Raw genomic sequence first — 20,996 nt, 5'->3', positions numbered from 1 at the left:
CGTTACACAAAAACATTTGGCCATGGTCCGTCTGTCATCTTGTCATTGTTGATTTTGAATAGTGTGCGCTCCCGTACTTCCGCTTCCAAGGATGCGGTGCGTGTACCATCACAGCTTGGAGCATCACAGCTCCACGCTGTAATGCTGCACATAAACGAGCAAAAGCGCACCCTGCTCCAGTTGCATTCACAAGCGAAGCGACGAGCGCATAAAGCGGACCGTGACCCACGATTTTCTAGTGGTACAGAGTTCATTTGTATGGTCCAAACTTAAGTTTGGTTGCGCGTTCACATTTACAAAACGAAGCGGACAGTCTGAGAAAAAGAGCTCTAATCCGTTCAAAACAGACCAAACAGTGCTAGTGTAAAAACGCCCTTACTGACCAGAAAAGCCAAGTGGCTCTGCTTTAGACTGGCCGGTGTTTTAAGAGGACGCTCGCCATTCTGAAGCTAATGCTAACGCGAACTCCAATGCCACGCTTGCGCTAGGAGTTACATTATGCATCTGATGATCACTCAGCACAGACCTTTAAAATGTTGCTAAAGAAACATTGGTTATTCTCGCTTGCCAGGATTAGAAAACAAGTCTAGCTTGAGATACATCCTAAACTCCGGTGAGAAGGGAGAGGCCCAGCACATCTCACATGAGTGAACACGACCCAAACACTGCTACGATGCAAGCGGACGTACTCCACGTACAATATAAAAATGTCACACATTGGACAGAAACAATGTCGCATTTTCGTCTCGGTGTCGTCTCGTTAGAAGAAAACTAGTATTTGTCTTGTAATGGTCTAGTCTCCCAAGCCAAGTTTTTAACTCGTTATCGTCAGAAAAAAATTGTTCATCGACAAAATATTTTCCTGATCGTCATTGTTGACGAAAACAACACTGGCACTGATTAATCAGAAACTAGAATCAGTATACATACTATCCGTGCCAGCACTCTTCAGCCAGAAATTATGAAACTACTGAATCTTCAATTCTTGGAAAAGTTCGAAACATTGCCCAACATGTCTCTGGAGTTTGTGATGCTTACCACGGCTGAGTGATCTGATAACACGTCCTGACCTCTGACCCACAAAGTAGGCATCGTCTTCCTTCTCCACGTTACTGTCATCTGTGCATGACAGCAAAATAACACATGAAGTGTTATTTAATTTCAAGAGAAGTGTCAAGAAGTATCACAGTGGTATCCAGGATCATCTTTGTTGGGTTAGCGCCACTTGGTTTGTAAAATGTACATTTAGTTCGTCAATAATACTTATGATAACATGTAGTCCAAATTCCATGCATAAACTATAGCCACTAGATAGGAAGTTGAGTGTAAATCACTGACCGTCATCACCTATCCCTGCACCTCTGTCAAGGGGAATGATGGGAGGTGAAGTCTGGATGCCCGATTTGTACCACAAAAGAAGGACAAGGCGCAAAACTGCCCTTTGGGTTTATTGGGAGAGGAAAACAGTCAAATAAGGAGCAGACCATAAACATATGATAGTCTTAATGTTCAAGATTATACAGTGTATGAGCTAGAAAATGCAATTCCTGAAGAAATTGCGTGGGGATGCTTTGCTCTCTCTCCCATTGGTCACTTCCTATAGATTTTTATTTATCCTATTTTATTTTTACTTCTAGGGGTGTAACGGTACACTAAAATGTAATTTTGGTTCGGTTCGATTTTTAAACTGCTCAGTTTGGTTCATTTCAATACAAAAACTGCACGAAAAAAAACTGATTTAAAAAATTTTAAACAACAGAACTTGTGTAAGTATTTTTTTTAAAATGTGTGATATTCTGAATAAATTACTCATAAAATGGAATAAACAATTATAAAATCTTAAAATGATGAATGAACAAACAAAACCATGCGCTTTGAATCCTCACAGCAACAACATGAACAAGTAATTATGGCAGAGATGACAATATCTAGCTGACTTATATGTAAATTCAACATCCATAGTCTGACTGTGCCATTTTATGTGGGTTAACATATCCGTGCAGCATTTTTTGACATCCCTACGGATTTATCCACTAGCCTTTGTTCATTACCAAGTTTACGAGGCAAGCCACAAAAGTGTTCAATGGTGCTGGCACCATCGGAAGCGTCGGAAGCGTCTTTAGCAGGCAGGACGTCCCCAGCCGCTTGAGGTGAACCGGCCCAAGAGTAGTGAAGTAAAGGCAGTTTCAAGTTAGCGGCAGCCGAGTGTGAAGGGTTTAGCGGAACCCATTCATTGTGCATGTGGGAGGGGACGTCTCGGCGAAAGTATGAGGTGGGCAGCCGTTTTGGGCGGAACGGCAAGTTTGAATGAAATTGCGCTAAGAGGCGGGGCCCAAAATAGAGCCTTGCTATATTTTAAGAGCACCGCCGCGCTCACGTCATTGCATCCAATAGCAGAGGGGCAGGCATACATATATCTGTGCTACCAGGCTGCTTCAGCAGATGGATATACGCAAACCATGGTTGACGAAACCTTGATAAATGCCTGACGAAGGTGGAAGTGCTCGCCGAAACATGTCAGGTAAATAAAACCAACCACCTACTATTGCCTGGGATAAAAGAAAAGGTTTGATGACTTGATAAATGCAGTTTTCTTGAGCTCTGGGACACTCGAAAAATAACTGTCATACCTCTACTTGCTAAGCTAAATGGTACCCCGATGTACGTTTGTGTGGAAATGTAGTTCACGAACAACAACAAAAAACATTCACCTTCTGACCGAAACTCGTAAAACTCTTTACATGGCTATTATAATGCCTCCTACTCCTTGAAATAGGAAAAGTCGCCTTTCTTTCTCAACCCTTGTAGCAATGAAAAATAAACACATTGGTGCTTTGGAGTATAGTAAATATGCTTGCCGCTTTTCATTTCCTGACAGCGTCTATGTCAGGCTACATGGCTCCTCCCGTTTTGCGCTTGCTGTGGACCGCTCTTCACACTGGGCTGACGCCAGTGTGAAAAGGTCTTAAGCTCAAGCAACTCGCTAGCATTAAATTATCATGTCTGTAATTTACAGGACTTTAAAGGCAGTAAGGTCTAAACTACTTATTAAGAGTGTCCGACACGAACGGCGTCTGACTGGAAACTCCCACAGGACTTCAGGTCCGCATGAAGCGCTTCGTTTGCGCTAATAATACATTTCTGACAAAAAAACAAAAAAAAAAAACGCATAAACATCACCGAAACAGTAAGCAAGTGAATTGAACAGAACATGCAAAACCGAAACAATTCAGTACCTCCATGTGAACCGTTACACCCTTAGTAACTCCCTATTGAGTTTGGAGCATTGTTAACCCATTGGCAGCCATTGAACATTGGGGGCAAATAAAAAGTTTTAATTTTTTAAAAAAATGTTTGTGTTTTTGCAGTTTTGCCAGTTTTTGGTGGGAGGTGTTCTGTGTTTTTTGCAGTTTTGCCAGTTTTTTTGTGGGGTGTGTTCTGTGTTGCGGTTTTTAACGTTTTTTTGTGTCTTTTGTAGTTGTCATTTTTTTTCTCTGCAGTTTTTTGTTGTTGTTGCTGTTGTCACAGTTTTTTGTCTTTTAGTGCAGTTTCTCGAGTTTTAAATGTAGTTTGTTCATTTTTTCAAGATTTTTCTTTTGCACTGATTTTATGGCATTTCTGGGTCACTTACTGCTCATTGGTCACATCAGGTCATTTTTTTCCCCATTGGAAATAAATGGGGCCAACAATAAATGAATAGGTTAGTTTTTGTCAAAAGTTTGTGGAAGCGTATGCCTTGGCAAAAATTATATCCAGTTTTTGTGTGTATTAATGTCCTTAAATTTTGGGATAATTGTTTCCAGCAAAAAATGCTCAATTTTCAAGAGCAAAAAAAAAAAAAAAAAGAAAATTTTATAATTCATACCGTCCTATATTTTTTTAAAATTTAATTTACATAAAAATCTGACAATTTAAAAAAAAATCAGGAAATATAGGCATACAAAAGGTGTTTTAGGTTCTCTTTCATAAAACGTACGCTTCCACCAAAATTTGATAAAACTACTCCATTTATTTCCAATGCCCCCATTCATTTCCAATGGATAAAAGATGAACTGAAGATGAAAAAAAAATCTCCACTAAAAGGCAAAAAAAGAAAAAAGAATCCATGTGAAAACAGCAACAAAAACAAAAAAAAAGATCGGACTGCCAAAACTGTGGATGTGGAATAAATGGCAAAATTGAAAAAAAGAAAAAACTGAGGTGAAACAAAAATAAATTTAAAAACTGGTAAAACTGAAAAAAACATAAATAAAAAAACTGGCACTATGAGAAACAAAAAAACAAACAAACAAAAACCCGGCATAAACAAACTCCAAGGGGGAGAAAAAAATCACTCATAAATTTATGATTTACTCACTCATCTGCTGCCTTTGACAGACCTAGACGTCCAATCCATGTTGTTTGGGAAGGGTCCGATCCATGTTGAAGGGGCGAATTAGTTCATTCCCCCCCTCCTTCCAGTAAACACGGATTGGACGTCTAACGCCGTCAATGGCAGCCAATGAGTTAACAAGGAAGTCGCCAGAAAATGACTCAAAATGAATAACAAGTTACTGAAAATCTACACGAAATGAGAGCAAAGAATCCATACGTAATAGCGTACCGCACATATGGTGTGTCCCCTCTTCCTATCCCTGAGAGCTGGTTGACGGGAGCGCGGGTGGCCCAGGGGACCACCCTGGATCCCAAAGGGGTGAGGATGGCTCCTTTGCTGGCTGCCGGAGGAGGGATGGGCTGCGCTGTGTTGCAGTTTTTTTGCTTCGGGAAATGTATGAAGAAAACATCCTTCTTATGTCATAGTGTCTAGAGTCGTTTCTACATGTTCAAAAGCAGCAGTGTTGCTGGGTTGTATGTGAGCGCGCTTCTATGTTGACCCCCTTCCAGTTTACGATAGTGACGTCACGCAGCATTGTAGTCTAAAAATAGCATTCGTGCGGTTCCACTATTTCTCCAGAAAATGCATTTTCTAGTGAAACGTATAATTCCAAGATCCAGATACAAAACACAGTTTGTCACCATTGAAACAGTTGAAAATTCAAATCCTATTAAGAGTCACTCACTTAAAAATTTGAATGAGGGCGATCACCAACCAGCAGCCAACTTCACCACACACCTTTTGGGTACCCATCTCCAAGAACACCTCCACATACTCCAACACGGAGAGCCAGGTGAGGATTCTCTGCTGTGAAATTGACTGGATAAAAGAGTAAAGAAAAAACACAATTTGATCATTCAGCTGACAACAACAATGGAATATTTTTCCACATCTGCAAACTGGTAACACTTGAGCATAGACTTCATAATGAACCATTATTAAGTCTATGACTTGAGCAATAAATCCCTATTCAAGCTTTTTTAAATGCTCATTATTTATCATCCCTTTAGCAGTGCTCACCACAGTCAGGGCACACTTCAGGCCTTTGCGCAGGATGCTGTCATTGAACAGCACCAGCAGATTGGAAGCAGAGTAGACTGGGGAAAAAAAAAAAACAGTTAGTAAACCCCATTAATATCAAAAGTAGAAACATGACATGACATGAATGACCTGGAAATCGGGCCCGATCACATAGTTTTTAGAGGATTGGAATCGGTGAAAAATATTTTGTGTGTGACAGCTGTTCAAAAGTTGACACTTCAAGCTATATATCAAAGCAGAGGAGAACTGAGATGGAAAATTTGTCGCCAAACAATTTTTTCGTAGAGGTGATGATGATGAGCTAAAAACTTGTCTTGGGAGACCAAAACATAACGAGACGAATGCCAGTTTTCATCGACAATGGAATGAAAATGCGACAGTTTTTGTCATATGTTCACAATGCTTGACAGTTTGTTATTGTATGTGTAGTACTCCAGGATTGATTGTTTTGATACAAACGGTAAAATGTGTTTTTTTATCTTGGCAAGAAAGAATATGCAATGTTGCATTAACCTTTAAAGGTCTGTGAAGAGTCATCATCACTCACTAGGGGTGTAACGGTACACAAAAATCTCGGTTCGGTACGTACCTCGGTTTTGAGGTCACGGTTCGGTTCATTTTCGGTACAGTAAGAAAACAAAATGCAAAATATAAATGTGCTAGTTGTTTATTACACACTTTTGTGCTTTCAACAATAGGAACATTAGCCTATACAAAGCTAGAATTCTGCTAAAAAATTAGCGGGTATTCAAAGATAATCCAACAAAAATTTGCCTTTCAGACCCCGCGTATTGGTCAGCTTTCTTTCTGAAAGAAAGAAGAAAAAAGAAGTCCTGTGCTAAAGACAAAAGCAATCCCAATGACAAAGATTTTAACATGTATTTTACAAATGAAATGCCTCAATGAAACATTTTTTTTTTCTTATGAACGGTTTTCAAAAGCTTTATTGGTGGATTTTCTCAAGTCAAAACGCCACACAATAGCAGAGAAGACAGCAGTAAATCAACAAAGACAAGTCAACTGTGCCCCGATCTACCACTCAAGAGATCTGATGGACTCAAAATATAGGTTCAGTGTTTCCCCTAAGATTTTTTGAAGCTGTGGTGGTGTGCTGCATTGGAGTCGGACAGCCTCACCATGTCTTACGTCGACTTTTTTTTTTTTTTTTTTCCCCAAGAAGAACCGAAACAAAGATATATTTGAAATATTTCCTTAACTAGGCTAATGTCGTAGCTCTCAGCTACGGTACATGTATGTAAAATGCGTAGCTGATTACAGCTATGTTCCCCTACGTAATAATTTTTTTCTCGTAGCAATAGTACGACTTACATCTCGCAGTGACTCAGGGTTTACAACCCAAAATGTTGAAAAAGCCATATTTGACAAAAACAAAAAAAAAACATACAGTATGTCTGGAGCCGCAAAAAATTAAAAGCCTTGTATAAGCCTTATAGTGATAGCAACACTGGCTGTATATATCGATACTAGCTATATTAGCCTACCATTGAAATGACAAAGTTGGCTAGAATTACATCATTAAACTTCATAGTTAAATTTTATTTTCCCTGCAGTGGATCCTATAGAGTCTACCCACGCACCACGTGTTCGCTGTAGGGTTCCGCCCACTTGTCCGTCATTTTGACTCTGTATTTGCATTGTTTTCAATTGATGGCGCAATTTAAAATGCATTTCATGGAAGACCCGGTGCTTTCTGATGCCGCAAACTCACTGGATCTGTTGCATAAAAGGCGTTATGAGGAAAAGCTTCGTTCTATACAGTCGCCAGATCCATATTTGATGCCCAAATCGATGTTTTTCGACCCACTGTCTTCGCCCTGTCTACCTGACATCTGCTACGCTGATATTTAAAATGATCTTGTCCACACAAAATCAGCCTATTCTCACGAAAAACTTCAAGAGCTTGGACGCTTATAAATACTTCGTTGCTGGTTGGGTGAAACAGGTCCTCGTTTGGCAGGAATCTATCTTGTGCTTGGAAAGGTGAGTTACGAAATTTTCAATTCGAATTCTTTTGTTATTGCTAACATCCACTGTCAAGTCTAATGTATTTCATGTCGTTTGTCAATGGAGTTAAGGCTTTTAATGTTTATATGGTTTAGCGATAGCACGCACTACATACATACGTGTATGTTGTCGGCGATTAGCCTAGCAATGATCTTTATTGTGGTTATTTGTCAGCCCCGTAGACGAGGCCAGTTTCCCTCACTTGGTACCAGCTAAATATTATTCAAAAAATAACGATGGTGGAAGAAAGGGAAGTCACAAACATCTTGAATTTGAAACTATGTCGTACTACGTCGTATGTTGTCGGCGATTAGCCTAGCAATGATCTTAATTGTGGTTGTCAGGCCAAAACCCTCTAAATATATATTAAATGCATCTTACCGGATATAAAATGACTACTACATAGTCTGTGGTGATTTTTTGGCGTCCAATTTTCACGTCGAATTGCAGCCGTCCATTTCGCTCTTCTATTTGGATCCCTCGGAATACGGTAAAATTTCAAGTCTCTCCTTCCATCTTCTCTGTTAGTGCAACCAACAGCCACACACGCCTTCACCATTTTGATTATTAATGTTAAGGAGCAGAAAAACACGCCGTAAATAGGAGAAATGTACGAGTACGGAGCCCCCCGGGTGCCAGGATAGAAAAAATAAAAAATCATAGCTAATCTGTACCCACAGTTTACTAATCTGTGGGTACAGTTTAGTAATCTGTACCCACAGATTACTAAACTGTAGCCACAGATTAGTAAACTGTACCTACAGTTTAGCAATCTGTACCCACAGTTTACTAATCTGTACCCTCAGTTTACTAAACTGTACCCACAGTTTACTAATCTGTACCCACAGATTAGTAAACTGTACCCACAGTTTAGCAATCTGTACCCACAGATTACTAATCTGTACCCTCAGTTTACTAAACTGTACCCTCAGTTTACTAATCTGTACCCACAGATTAGTAAACTGTACCCACAGTTTAGCAATCTGTACCCACAGATTACTAATCTGTACCCACAGTTTACTAAACTGTACCCACAGTTTACTAATCTGTACCCACAGTTTAGCAATGACCCGGAAACGGTAGTCACCAGTGTTTGGCGGGGACTCCAAACGTCGAGGGACCTGCACCTTCTGCCCTCGGCGAACAAAGGGGTTTTAAAAGGTAACTATTGCACAATTTCTTTGGTAGCCGTCTACATTTTCAGGTGTCATCAATCAATATGGCATGTTGTGTGTTAGTAGCCGCTAATACGGCTACTAAAAATAGGTAACTGACAAATGAACACTACTTGAATTAAGCACGCACAGACACGACAGCAGCACAGAAAATGTGCAAACACAACATGCCATATTGATTGATGACACCTGAAAGACGCCTACCAAAGAAAACGTGCAATAGTTACCTTTTAAAACCCCTTTGTTCGCCGAGGGCAAATGGTGCAGATGGTTTCTCGGTCGGTCCCTCGGCGTTTGGACTCGGAGTCCCCGCCAAACATTGGTGACTACTGTTACCGGGTCATTGCTAAACTGTGGGTACAGATTGCTAAACTGTGGGTACAGTTTAGTAAACTGTGGGTACAGATTAGTAATCTGTGGGTACAGATTGCTAAACTGTGGGTACAGTTTACTAATCTGTGGGTACAGATTAGTAAACTGTGGGTACAGTTTAGTAAACTGTGGGTACAGATTAGTAATCTGTGGGTACAGATTGCTAAACTGTGGGTACAGATTAGTAAACTGTGGGTACAGATTAGTAAACTGTGGGTACAGTTTACTAATCTGTGGGTACAGATTAGTAAACTGTGGGTACAGTTTAGTAAACTGTGGGTACAGATTAGTAAACTGTGGGTACAGATTGCTAAACTGTGGGTACAGTTTACTAATCTGTGGGTACAGATTACTAAACTGTACCCACAGATTAGTAAACTGTGGGTACAGATTAGCTATGATTTTTTATTTTTTCTATCCTGGCACCCGGGGGGCTCCGTAGAAATGTACGTAGCCGTAATAGGTTAACACTATGTTTTGACGGACAAGTGGGCGGAACCCTACGCGAACACGTGGTACGTGGGTAGACTCTATAGAGATTGACGCACCACGTGACTACTCTGTTGTACGATGCCAACACAAGTTTAACTTCATTACAATATTAATGAATTGAAAGAATGTTTGTGTCATGCTTGTCCTCCTAGAAATCCTATTAAAACAAAAAAATATTTCCCTCCCCCATCTTTTTTCCATAAAATAAATAAATAAATAATAAATAGAGTCGCGGGTTGCAGACCACCGTCGTAGTCCTTCCTTTTATTTGACCCTCATAAGTACTACATTACCACAACAATAACAGTCCTTCTGTCAACGGACCCATTTCAAGGACAAGGGAGGGAATTCTAAAAGCCGTGTAAAGATTTTAACTAGATTTGGTGAGAAGGGGAATAGGTTTTTTTCGTTGTTCGTGAACTAAATTTCCACACAAACGCACATCGAGGTACCATTAACTTAGCAAGGAGAGGTATGAGAGTCATTTCTCGAGTGTCCCAGAGCTCGGGAAATTTGGGGAAAAAAAGTGCATTTATCAGTTTTGTCAGCCGTAATTGGGTATATCCGTCAGCCAAAACAGTGATAGCACAGATAAAGTACACCTGCTCCTCGCTGTTGAAGTTGGCGCGCCAGTGTTGTGCCGAAAAAGCCACTCCGCGTGAAATGTCCTCCCTGACGGAAGCGCCCACACGTCACTCGGACAAACAGCTGCCCTGTATCTCTCTTTTGTTCACATGCGGAGAGGCACTTTGTGCGTTATTCGGCATCTGTACCCAAGAGCTCTTGTACTAAAACCTTCGAAGAAAATCAATCCATGGTTGTGGTCGTATTTATTTCTCTAATCTAGCTATTGAGGTAACACTTGTCTCGGAGTTCAAACTTCAGCTTCCCTGACAGTATTAATATCAATTCCAAACATTAGGAGAAGACAGAAATGGATAGCAACTTAACCATTGTAGAAATCTTGAAAGCAATACAAAATACATGTAGTAGGAAAATTTGCTGACATGATGGTCTGAATTTTAAGAAGTTTGAAGAAAAGGTAATGATCCCATGACTGAAGATGTTTAACGAATCATTTCAAAATAGAGTGCTCCGTCCTCATTACAATTGGCAGTTATAGAACTGATTTTAAAACCAGAAAAACCTAATTTAGAACACTCCTCCTATATACCAAACAGTTTAATGTGCTGATACTAGAGATTTTGACAGTACGGTAACCTTAAGCAAAAACACCACGGTTTCACGGTATTGCAATTTGTGCTCGAAAATGTGTTTTTTTGAGATGTGTGGGTTAATTTTTTTCTTATTGAACATGATTTTTAAAAAAATTTTCACAACATATTTGCAAATTGGAACATCAACATGAATATAATGTTAAAAATATATAAATTAAAAATAAATTACAAATATTTTAAATAAAAATTGAAATAAATAGAACTTATAGACTAAAGCAACAGCCACAGTAAAAAAAAAGTAAAAGCACCCCTAAATAAAATTAAAATATATATATATAGTTATAAGGGGGAAAACACAGACAAGGCTGAAAAAGCAGTTTCTACTCTTGCACCCCTCTTTAAAAAAAAATTGCTTTATTTTAAGCCAAAAGAACTGTCGTGTTTGATAGAACAATATGTTTATATGCTGCCATAGCAGTTTCATCGCACATTATGCCCCAAGACTATTTTTAATCTGTCCGTTTTACCCTGGAGACCCCCATTTACAGACACCGCGCAACCGCTTTTGTCTCAACCCAGCTATAAAAAGAAGGTAAGTAATTATATTATTTGAAATGTCTATCATTTTTAACTTAAAATCATTAATTGATGTGTAGTATTTAGTTAAAAAAAAAAGAATTAAAAAAAAAAATTCATTCGCATATTTTAAACTTTGAAACAAATTACGTTACAATGAAAAAAATTGTGTCGGTAAATAGGCCACGGATATCTACCTCATAACTATCGCTTAATGCCATTTTTTTTTTTTTTTTGTTACTGTCACATTTTCCCAGATAATTTAGATGATAATCGATCCAAACAAAGAAAAACTTTAAAAAAATAAATAAATAAAATGTTTAAAAGGGTAACTATTTGAGAAAAGAAAATCTCAACCACTCCTTGAGGTCTGTGATTTCTGCATCGCGACCCTTGTTATATTATCGCGTTTCACCCATAAAATTCTGCCATTCGCAGCTGTGTCTTGATACTCGGTGATACACAGAGTTTTTGGATCAAATCAAGGTAAGTACGCGATATTTCGTTAAAATCATGGGGTCTTAAATTATGTTCTATCATGCTCTCACCTCGAGGAACCGGAAAGCCACAAAAAGAATTATGGACACAGCAGGCTAACTGACTAGCGTGCTGTCCATTATCTTTTCGACCCTTATTGCCGTTTGGATTGCTTATTATGGGATGATATTGATGTATTTGATACATTAGATGTTTAAATCGGAAAGCCTAGGTCCTAGGCTTCTAGGCTAAATACAATAAATGGATAGTGATATGTACTCATATTTATATGTTCCCTTTATGCATATGGAGCCTTTTATTCTCAGTATGTTGATTTCACAATATTTAATCATAAGTGAACAAATATTTTAATAGCCCACCGCAAAAATTAAAATATTATGGTATTGGAATTTAACCCCTAAAATTTCCCTGGAAATGTTTTTTCTTTGCACAGATTAAAATCAAGCAAAATCAAAAAAATGTAAAGGTAAAGGGATCATGAACCATATAGCTGACTCCCCGTTTTGATCATTAACCATATAGCTGACTCCCCGTTTAGCCATGTTAATTTACACAATAAAACACAGGGTTAAATGAAACCTGCATTTACTCACACACCAATTTCCTTTATTATTGTATTATGTATTGTATGTATGTATTATTTATTATGTACCAGGACGGGTGTCCAAAATCTTTTTTTAAATGAGAAACTTGAAGAAAATTTCAAAGGTCTCAAAAATATCTATTTTTCACTCACCTGATTTGACCTACTTTAAGGTGTTGAAAAATGCCCCCTGTTCAAAAATTTTCTTTCCCACGAAAATAGACATTTTAAGCTTTCCAATGATGTATTACACATGCATATAAGACAATCTTGAAATTTGGCCAAATTGGGTGTCGCATAGCGGAACTTCAAGTCACCTGAATGTTTTCCACTATATATATATAATTTATTGCAGGCACTTCACTGACTGTAAAGCTCCATCTTAACATTTTTAGAGACTTGCTCATTTTCTACATATTCTACATATAGTAATTCTTCGTCGTAGCTCCCAGCTCAGGTACATGTACAGTATGTAAAGTGCGTAGCGGCTCACAGCTACATTACTCCTAAGAAATTGCGACATTTTTTCTTGTAGCAATAGTACGTATTAAATAGAATTCAAACAAACAACTTGCCCTGAAAGTATAGGCTAAAATAGCTAGCAGATACTCAAAACATTTTGTCCATTTTAAACTTTTCAATTAATATGTGTATTAAATGCGAGTTTCCTTGCTTATAGACTAGCAAATCAAATCTGAGACTATTTGTCAGGGAAATTAGTCGAAATTCCCATCCCTAATAACTAGCTGCTGATACAGCAATAACAATCCACACAAATGATAAGAATGTATCACTTATCAAAAACGATCACATAAACTTGCCCCATGTATTCGACCACAATTCAAATTGCAGAATAAACAGTACAAAAGGGTGTTATATACAGTATAAACAGTCCCTGACAAAAGTCTTGTCGCTTATCCATTTTGGAGAAACAATAGCTAATAACCTGACTTTTAATTATGCAATTGGTTTCAGAAATGGCTCATAGGAAAGCTAAGACCCTCCTAAATGATGTTGAATGTACAAAAATATATTTGTTTCACTGAAAAAAAGAATTATCATTTAATGAAGACATAAAGGTCAAATTTTGGCAAGACAAAAGTTTTGTCGCCTACAGAAGGTAGTGTGAAAATTGAACAAAAAATGTACTTCAAATACAAAAATATGTTACATAACATAAGCAAATTAAGTAGTGGTGCTGTGAGATCCAAATTTAAAATTTGGTATGACTTCCATGGGCTTGAAAGGACTATATCCATGCGCTTCGGCAAGGATTCATACAATTTATTGATGAAGTCATCAGGAACATCAAAGAAAGCAGTCTTGCATGCCTCCCAGTTCATCAACATTCTTGGGTTTCGTCTTCCATGCTTCCTCTTTCATCCTACCCCAGACATGCTCAGTGATTTTCATGTCTGGTGACTGAGCTGGCCAGTCCTGGAGGATCCTGATCTTCTTTGCCTTGAGGAACTTTGAGATTGAAGTATGCGATGGAGCACCATCCTGCTGCAGAATGTGTCCCTTTTTATGGTTAGGAATGTAAGAGGCAGCTAAGATTTATTGATATTTCAGATTATTTATGTTGCCTTCCACCCTGCAGATCTCTCGCAAACCCCCATACCGGATGTAACCCAAGACCATGATTTTGCCACCAACAAACTTCACTGTTTTCTGAGTGAATCTCGGATCCATGCGGCCTCCAGTAGGTCTCCTGCTTTATTTGCGGCGACTGTGGTGTAATTCAATGGAAGATTCATCAGAAAAATCCACCTTTTGCCGCTTTTCCAGTGTCGATCCTTTTGACAGGCTGTGGGCCTTGGCAAATGTCACACGGTTTTTTAATTGTCTGCACCCTGAGAGAACTGCAGGGTGGTTGCTTTCCACCCTGCAGAGGTGGGTTGCTTTCCATCCTGCAGATCTCTCAGGGTGCAGACAATTAAAAAACCGTGTGGCCACACCGCATGGATGCAGTCCTTCAAACCCATGGAAGTCATACAAAATATTAAATTTGGATCTCACAGCACCACTACTTAATTCGCTTATGTTATGTAACATATTTTTGTATTTGAAGTAAATTTTTTGTTCAATTTTCACACTACTTTCTGTAGGCAACAAAACTTTTGTCTTGCCAAAATTCTAACTTTATGTCTTCATTAAATGATAATTATTTTTTCAGTGAAACAAATATGTTTTTGTACATTCAACATCATTTGGGAGGGTCTTAGCTTTCATATTAGCCATTTCTGAAACCAATTGAATAATTAAAAGTCAGGTTATTAGCAATTGTTTCTCCAAAATAGATAAGCGACAAAACTTTTGTCAGGGACTGTACAGGGTTATATACCTCGGTGGATGCCTCACAAGCAACAAATGTGCACACAGGCTTGCAGCTGCAATCTTTCCATTCTCTCTCTTTGTCGCTCGGATGCGCCAAAATGAAAGCATGCATCACAAAACAAAAGTCTACATTTGAGGAAAAAAAAAAAAAAAAAACGAATGGAGAAGAAATGGCGGACCAGACTCCGGCGTCATAAAGTCGAAATCACGTAAATTGGGTACGTCGTAACCCGGGGACTACCTGTAGTTTCATTTATAAAATTACAGAGGTGTTCCTGGTTAAGGGTTTAGGATTAGGTAAGTCCCACCGGCGGGAGGCCCCGGGGATAACCTAGGACACGCTGGAGAGACTTTGTCTCTCAGCTGGCTTGGGAACGCCTTGGGATCCCGCCGGAGGAGCTGGTTGAAGTGGGAGAACTGGAGAGAGGGAAGTCTGAGCTACCCTACTAAAGCTGCTGCACCCGCGACGGCCTGACCCCAGATCAAGCTGTAGATGACGGATGGATGTTTCAATTATAAGTTCGAACGGTCAATGGCAGCCAGTGTTTTTTGGGAGAAGAAATTCTTTAAAGTTGGCGACCACTTGTCATGTTGCTATGAACACTTGACAAATTTCACAGTATCGCAACTGCACAACTAACAGGAACGACACATGTCCTATTTCTTTTCAAATACATACTGTAGTTTAAACCACAACATTAAATACAGATTAAAGATACACGATAATATCGGTCACCGATAATTATCGGCCAATAATGGCAAATATGACGTCACACAGATAATCCAGATAATTTTAAAAAATCAACCGATAATGCAATCTGATAATTATATACAGTACTTGATTTAGACTCCAAATGTGCGCAACCGAAGAATTCAGCACGCCGCCTCCTCAATCCCTCCCCTCTCTGAAGCCCCTGAGGGAGGAGGGGTTGAGGAGGCGGAGTTACACGACAAGTAGTAGTTGAATATTATGGCGGCTGTTACTAAAAAAAAACGACGCTCTCGCCATCTGCCAAACATGTACCGTAGAAGTTCCACGAGGCAGAAAGAAAGCATCCTCATTCAAAACCACTAACCCAGCAGCCATTTAAAACTGCATCACAAAGATTTTTGGAACGAATACGAGGCTGCTGCTAGCGGGAATGCTAAAGCTATTGTAAACACTAACTAAGTTAAACTACAGGGCTTCTGACGATACAGATTCGGGCTGTTTGGGAATGCAGCCCAAGGCGGGTGGTAAATTCGCATCTAGGGCTAAACACCGGCACGACTGGAGACCGATAGTCGGCAGTAGCCATCTTCCGACGGAGCCCGCTGCTCTAGCCGGTCCGGCAGGCCACCGCCCACTCGCCATAGGCGGGGCAGGCCGAGCCCGGTTCCCCGTCCTCGGGACCTCCGGCGAACACCCCGGTTTCTCGAGCGTTCCCCCACGGCGTGCGAGCAGAGCCAGGACCCGAATACGCCGCGGCAAACCGGCCGGTGCGGGCGGATTATCCGGTTCAAACGTAGCTGCCGCCGTCGCCGAGACGAGACACGTTTTTTTTTTTTTTTTTTTAAATACCTAAATGACCCGAGAACCAAAGCCCTGGATAAAAAAAATAATGCAGTTTATACGACCACGATTCTTCATGAAAAAGTGATGTCCAGTAAGCAAGCTTATCATGACGGCACAGTGGTTAGATGATAATTTAAACATGGAGAAAACGAAGTCAGCCAGTGAATAATGCATTCAGTATGTAAAATGACGAGCGGTCAGATGACTTCGTAACGCTGCCTTTATTTTCGGCTTAACAAAACTCAGGAACAAAACAACGCACGCAGATGCGAGCTCCAACTCAGTCCAAATAGTACTGCCATGTAGCAGTTTAGCTGCTGTAAAGCAAATGTCGTGAAAGCCGCAAATGTAAACAAAGCGCTGCAGAATGGGTACATGACATCTCGCTCTTTTGAGTTAATCATTTTCACAGTGTGCAACAAAGCATATAACGCTAGCAATGACTTCAGATTAAAATCAAATCAAATTATTTAACTTATTTCTCTGCTCAATTACAGTCACAGTCACAGTAGATAATCAAATTCTTAAATCAATATTCTGTAGCCACAAATCTTATTCAAAATCTTTCCTTCTTCCAATTTTTTATTTTTATTTATTTTTTTTTTTTTAGGATTAAGTATAATAATGTATTGCTTAAAACAAGGCTGTTAAGATTATTTTCAGCTAGCTATTTTTCTTCCAAGAAATCTGAGAGAAATACACTTGAAGCGATGGGAGATAATTTCACTTATTGCCAATAGATTTACACTTAAAACTGACTAGTTTTAAGGAGGTGTGTTTTGCAGTGTATTAATGTTATATGTTAGGAATGGCTTACTTTTAAAGGCATTTTTGTGCAACTTAGGTATTTACTCTGTAAGTAATTGTTGCCAAAGGTTTACCATTACACAATGTCAGACAATCTGTCATTATTTAGATGTTTTAATTGATGACTTGTTCATATTTTATGTTGGAAAAAAAGAGCAATAAATTATGTTTTTGCACAGTAATCATTTCTTTTGTGTATACTTTGAAATTTTACATAAATCTTTTAATAGAATTATCGGCTTGACATTATCGGTTGGAATGAGGAGGAAATTATCGGTTATCGGTATCGGTTGAAAAATGTATTATCGTGCATCACTAATACAGATGTAATGTAACATGTGTATTCCTGTTTTTTTCTGAACTTGGTCAAATGCCTACTTTGCTATAGCACTATTACCCGGGTGACTATTGATAGCCTCAACTTTTTTGCAAATGTAATGACATTTGAAATTAAAAAATAGCCCAACAACTTCAACTGTTGCATCATTCTACCTATTTGTTTCTGTTTCCTTCTGACTGGGTTTCACTTTCATGTTTAGTCATACTGGTTTAATACAGGAAACCGTTGGGTTTCCTTCATTGTCACTTACATTTCTTGTAAAGTGTCTCTACTCACAGAAAGGACCATTTTGAAATTACTGCAGACATACTATACAGAAAATCTTACAACAAAATACACCTGCATTCTGTGTCTGTTACACCAGCGGTCAGTAGATTGGAGACACTTCACCATTCGGTCGGTTTGGAAAGTATCCTTAAATTTTTTAGCAATGGTGTGCACATAGAAACCACAAATTAGTTCCAAGAATAAACCCTACTCTGTTTTTTTGTGTGTTTTTTTTATTAAATGCAACTATGATCATGAACCAATGTGTAGCAATACAGGAATGTTGGATTCAGTGTTTATTGTCGATGAACCATAGAACAGCTTATTCATTCAGTTTTGTGTCAACAGAAAAAAATGAAGATGGAGCTGGTTCACCACATAATTAAATTTGGCCACAAGTCATTTTAAATAGAAAAAGGTTGATAAAACAAATTTCAACACAAGTTGTCTTGATGCTTTTAGAGCTCTCAAAAACCGTGTATACCTACAAAAAAAAAAATAATAATAATAAAAAGTAGTTTCATTTTACTTTACATTCAGTAAAAATATAAAGTAAGAGTGTTTAACAAAATCAATTCTGAAATGTATCGGGATATTACGGTATAAATTGGTCAGCCGATATATGGATTTTTTTCCCCCAACATCGAGCATTGGCTCATTGACAAAAGAAAAAAAAAAGCAGGATTTTGATCAGGCATCTGGGTGGGCAACTGCGGCCGCCACTTGTTGACGACAGGACACCAGAATGACTCCGCAGCAGCTTGAAGGCAGCGCTGCTACACGTAAGCTTCAGGCTTGCTTGTTTTGTAAACATTGTAGGATTTTTTTAATCTTGTGAGAATATGCTATGTTGCTTTGGCCTTCTAAGGTGTTTACTGAGTGATCCTTGCACTTTAAATGTAACTTGTAGCGTTAGCATAGCATTCGCATTAACATTAGCATGGCGAGCATCTTCGTAAACTCTCAATAAATGTTCAGAAATGTTTTGTGAATTAATAATAGTAATAGTAATAATAATAGCAAAACCAAAAAATAATCGCCAGAGTATGAAAAAATATTCTTAGTCCAGACTAAATCGACTAATTGTAAAGATAGTCGATAGCTTAGAAAAATAATTGTTTGGGGCAGCCGTAGTAACTGCACATCCACATTTGGCATGCTCGTAGCTATGGTGTAGGCCTTTTTTACACCAAGCTATTTTTTTAATTGTCCTTCATAATGCACGTGCTTTCACAAAAAATATATATATATATAAATATCGGCTTACAAAATCGGCTTTGGATATCGGCAATCAGCCGAAATTTTTAGATATCGGTATCGGCCTTTGAAAATCCCATATTGGTTGACCTCTAATTACGTCACGCAATTCTCGTATCGATTCAAAATCTGTATCGATCCTTACACGTGTGTTTTGGGTGGAAATAACCAGTACAGTGACTGCACTCCTATCCCCTTCCACTAGTTGGCAGCGCGGAGCAGCCCTGCCTTGCAATCTGATGAAGAAAGAACAACATCTCGCAAGAGTTAACATGGGTGGCTGGTTGACACTATAGTCGTATAGTAGCAACGTCACTGAACAAAGGTTTTAAAGAACAAATGTGAAGTAAGGTTGGCCAACCATGTTTTTGAATAATATCAATGACTAAACAATTATTAGCATATTTTCATTATTTTTTTAACGCAACCCTTCCAGATTCTTTGTTTAACCCATAGCAACGCCGTTGACAATGAAAATGCTTTTCTTCGACAATCTTCGGAAATCACGTCATACTGAGAACTGCGAGGGAAGTCTGCCATAGAACAGTATTTTTGCATTGCTTCTCGGTAAGATGCCACGGCGGTGTGTGGCGATGTATTGTTCTCAATCTAAAGAAAACTTGTATGACTGGCCAAAGGATAGCAAGGCACACAAATGGACATCTTTCGTACGCTCGAAGCGAATGAATTTCACGCCATCATCAAGTAGTGTTCTCTGCTGCAAACACTTCCAGATCAGAGGTTGGAAACTCTGACTTCACACCTTCCTCGAATGCAGCACTAGTCTACTGAGTTAACTGACGGCCAGCAACTTGGCAAAATGTGCATTTAGAGGCTGAGGAAACAGACAGAAGAAATGGGCAAAGAAAAGTTTCCACAAATTCCCTATGAAAAACGAGGAAAAATATAAACTGTTTACCAGTGCTTGCTGCTGGCAAAACATAAAAAATCAGCGGTGAAAAAAAAACAAAAACGATTTGATATCACTCCGCCCTGCTCCTCGGCAGAGCTTCTGGACTACAAATGTTGCTGTTCCTACTGCAATTATTGACATGCAATGGCAAGTTTCAATAACTTTATCCTGAAAAACATAGCCAACACTATTGATTGCATGTGTCAACTGTGATTTTCATGTGTGCATATGTTGGTTTTTATTGGCATGCTTTAATGGTGCCATTGACTGGCTCTAGCTTAGCCACTGCGGAGCCCTAAAGCTAACAAATAACTTGCAAACGAAACGGAATTTTTTGTAATCAACTCCACCAACTAACTAAATCCCTGCTAACTCGAAGATTAAGCCTAATGTCAAAAATCCTGAACTTCCGCTTTAGCATGGCGGCGATGGCGATATGCCACAACGCACCTTTCTGAGTCTGAAATTTAGCCTCATTTTGGCATTTACAGCAAAAACAGAGGCATGAATAATGACAACAGTCACGCCATATGCAAGCTGTGCAATGCAAAAGTAAAATACTGCGGAAGTTATTTTTGGTGTTTTAGCCTTGTGGTGGTTGGTATAACAGGATGCTCCAGCTGGGTTTTGACCTGCCGTTTTTTTAAATACCTGTTCTTTATTAACATGTTATACAACCTTGAAGTTGTTTTTTTACAAAATAAAATCGAAGATTCAACCTTTAACAATATATTAATGTTTATATTCACCTTGTGCTTGAAGTTTAATTTAAGAACAAGTTCATTAGAGTGGTTGCTGTGGAATTAAGTATCATTATTTTATTTGTTTAAATTTTTACAATAACCTTTGGCAAAAATTATTGAATCGCCAGTCCCGGGGATAGTCACTCAGTTGTGTTACTGTGTTGAAAAAAAAACAACAACAACTAAAAATCAGTACATATATAGTACATAAAGAGATACATAAACACAGACACATTACCCCGCAACATTACACAACATATCATTTTTAAAAACTCATAGAAGCATTTCTTTTCATGTAAAACATATTCCTCAACATTGCATCATTCTCATTGCTTTCTGTTTTCTACTGACCTGCTTTCATTTTCATTCTTGCTCATTGAGGATGCTGATGCAATTTAAAGCTAAGCTTAGTGAGTGTCTCGGTAACTTTTTAAATAACTTACTAACCTATTACTAAATCAC

General features: G+C 38.7%; 1 protein-coding gene across 1 annotated transcript in view; it reads right to left on the bottom strand.

The window, feature by feature from the left end:
* Window positions 1–20,996, bottom strand: part of pex16 (peroxisomal biogenesis factor 16) — a 59,158-nt gene that overhangs the window by 31,577 nt on the left and 6,585 nt on the right. Inside the window, exons 3-6 of the mRNA XM_057838257.1 lie at window positions 5,396–5,472; window positions 5,061–5,194; window positions 1,339–1,439; window positions 1,039–1,119 (exon numbers count right to left, since the gene is read on the bottom strand). Coding sequence (XP_057694240.1) covers window positions 1,039–1,119; window positions 1,339–1,439; window positions 5,061–5,194; window positions 5,396–5,472 — 393 coding nt within the window. The remainder of the gene's footprint in view (window positions 1–1,038; window positions 1,120–1,338; window positions 1,440–5,060; window positions 5,195–5,395; window positions 5,473–20,996) is intronic.

This window comes from Corythoichthys intestinalis, chromosome 1, assembly GCF_030265065.1.
Source record: "Corythoichthys intestinalis isolate RoL2023-P3 chromosome 1, ASM3026506v1, whole genome shotgun sequence".
NCBI lineage: Eukaryota > Metazoa > Chordata > Actinopteri > Syngnathiformes > Syngnathidae > Corythoichthys > Corythoichthys intestinalis.
This window is presented reverse-complemented; position numbering and strand designations above follow the sequence as displayed.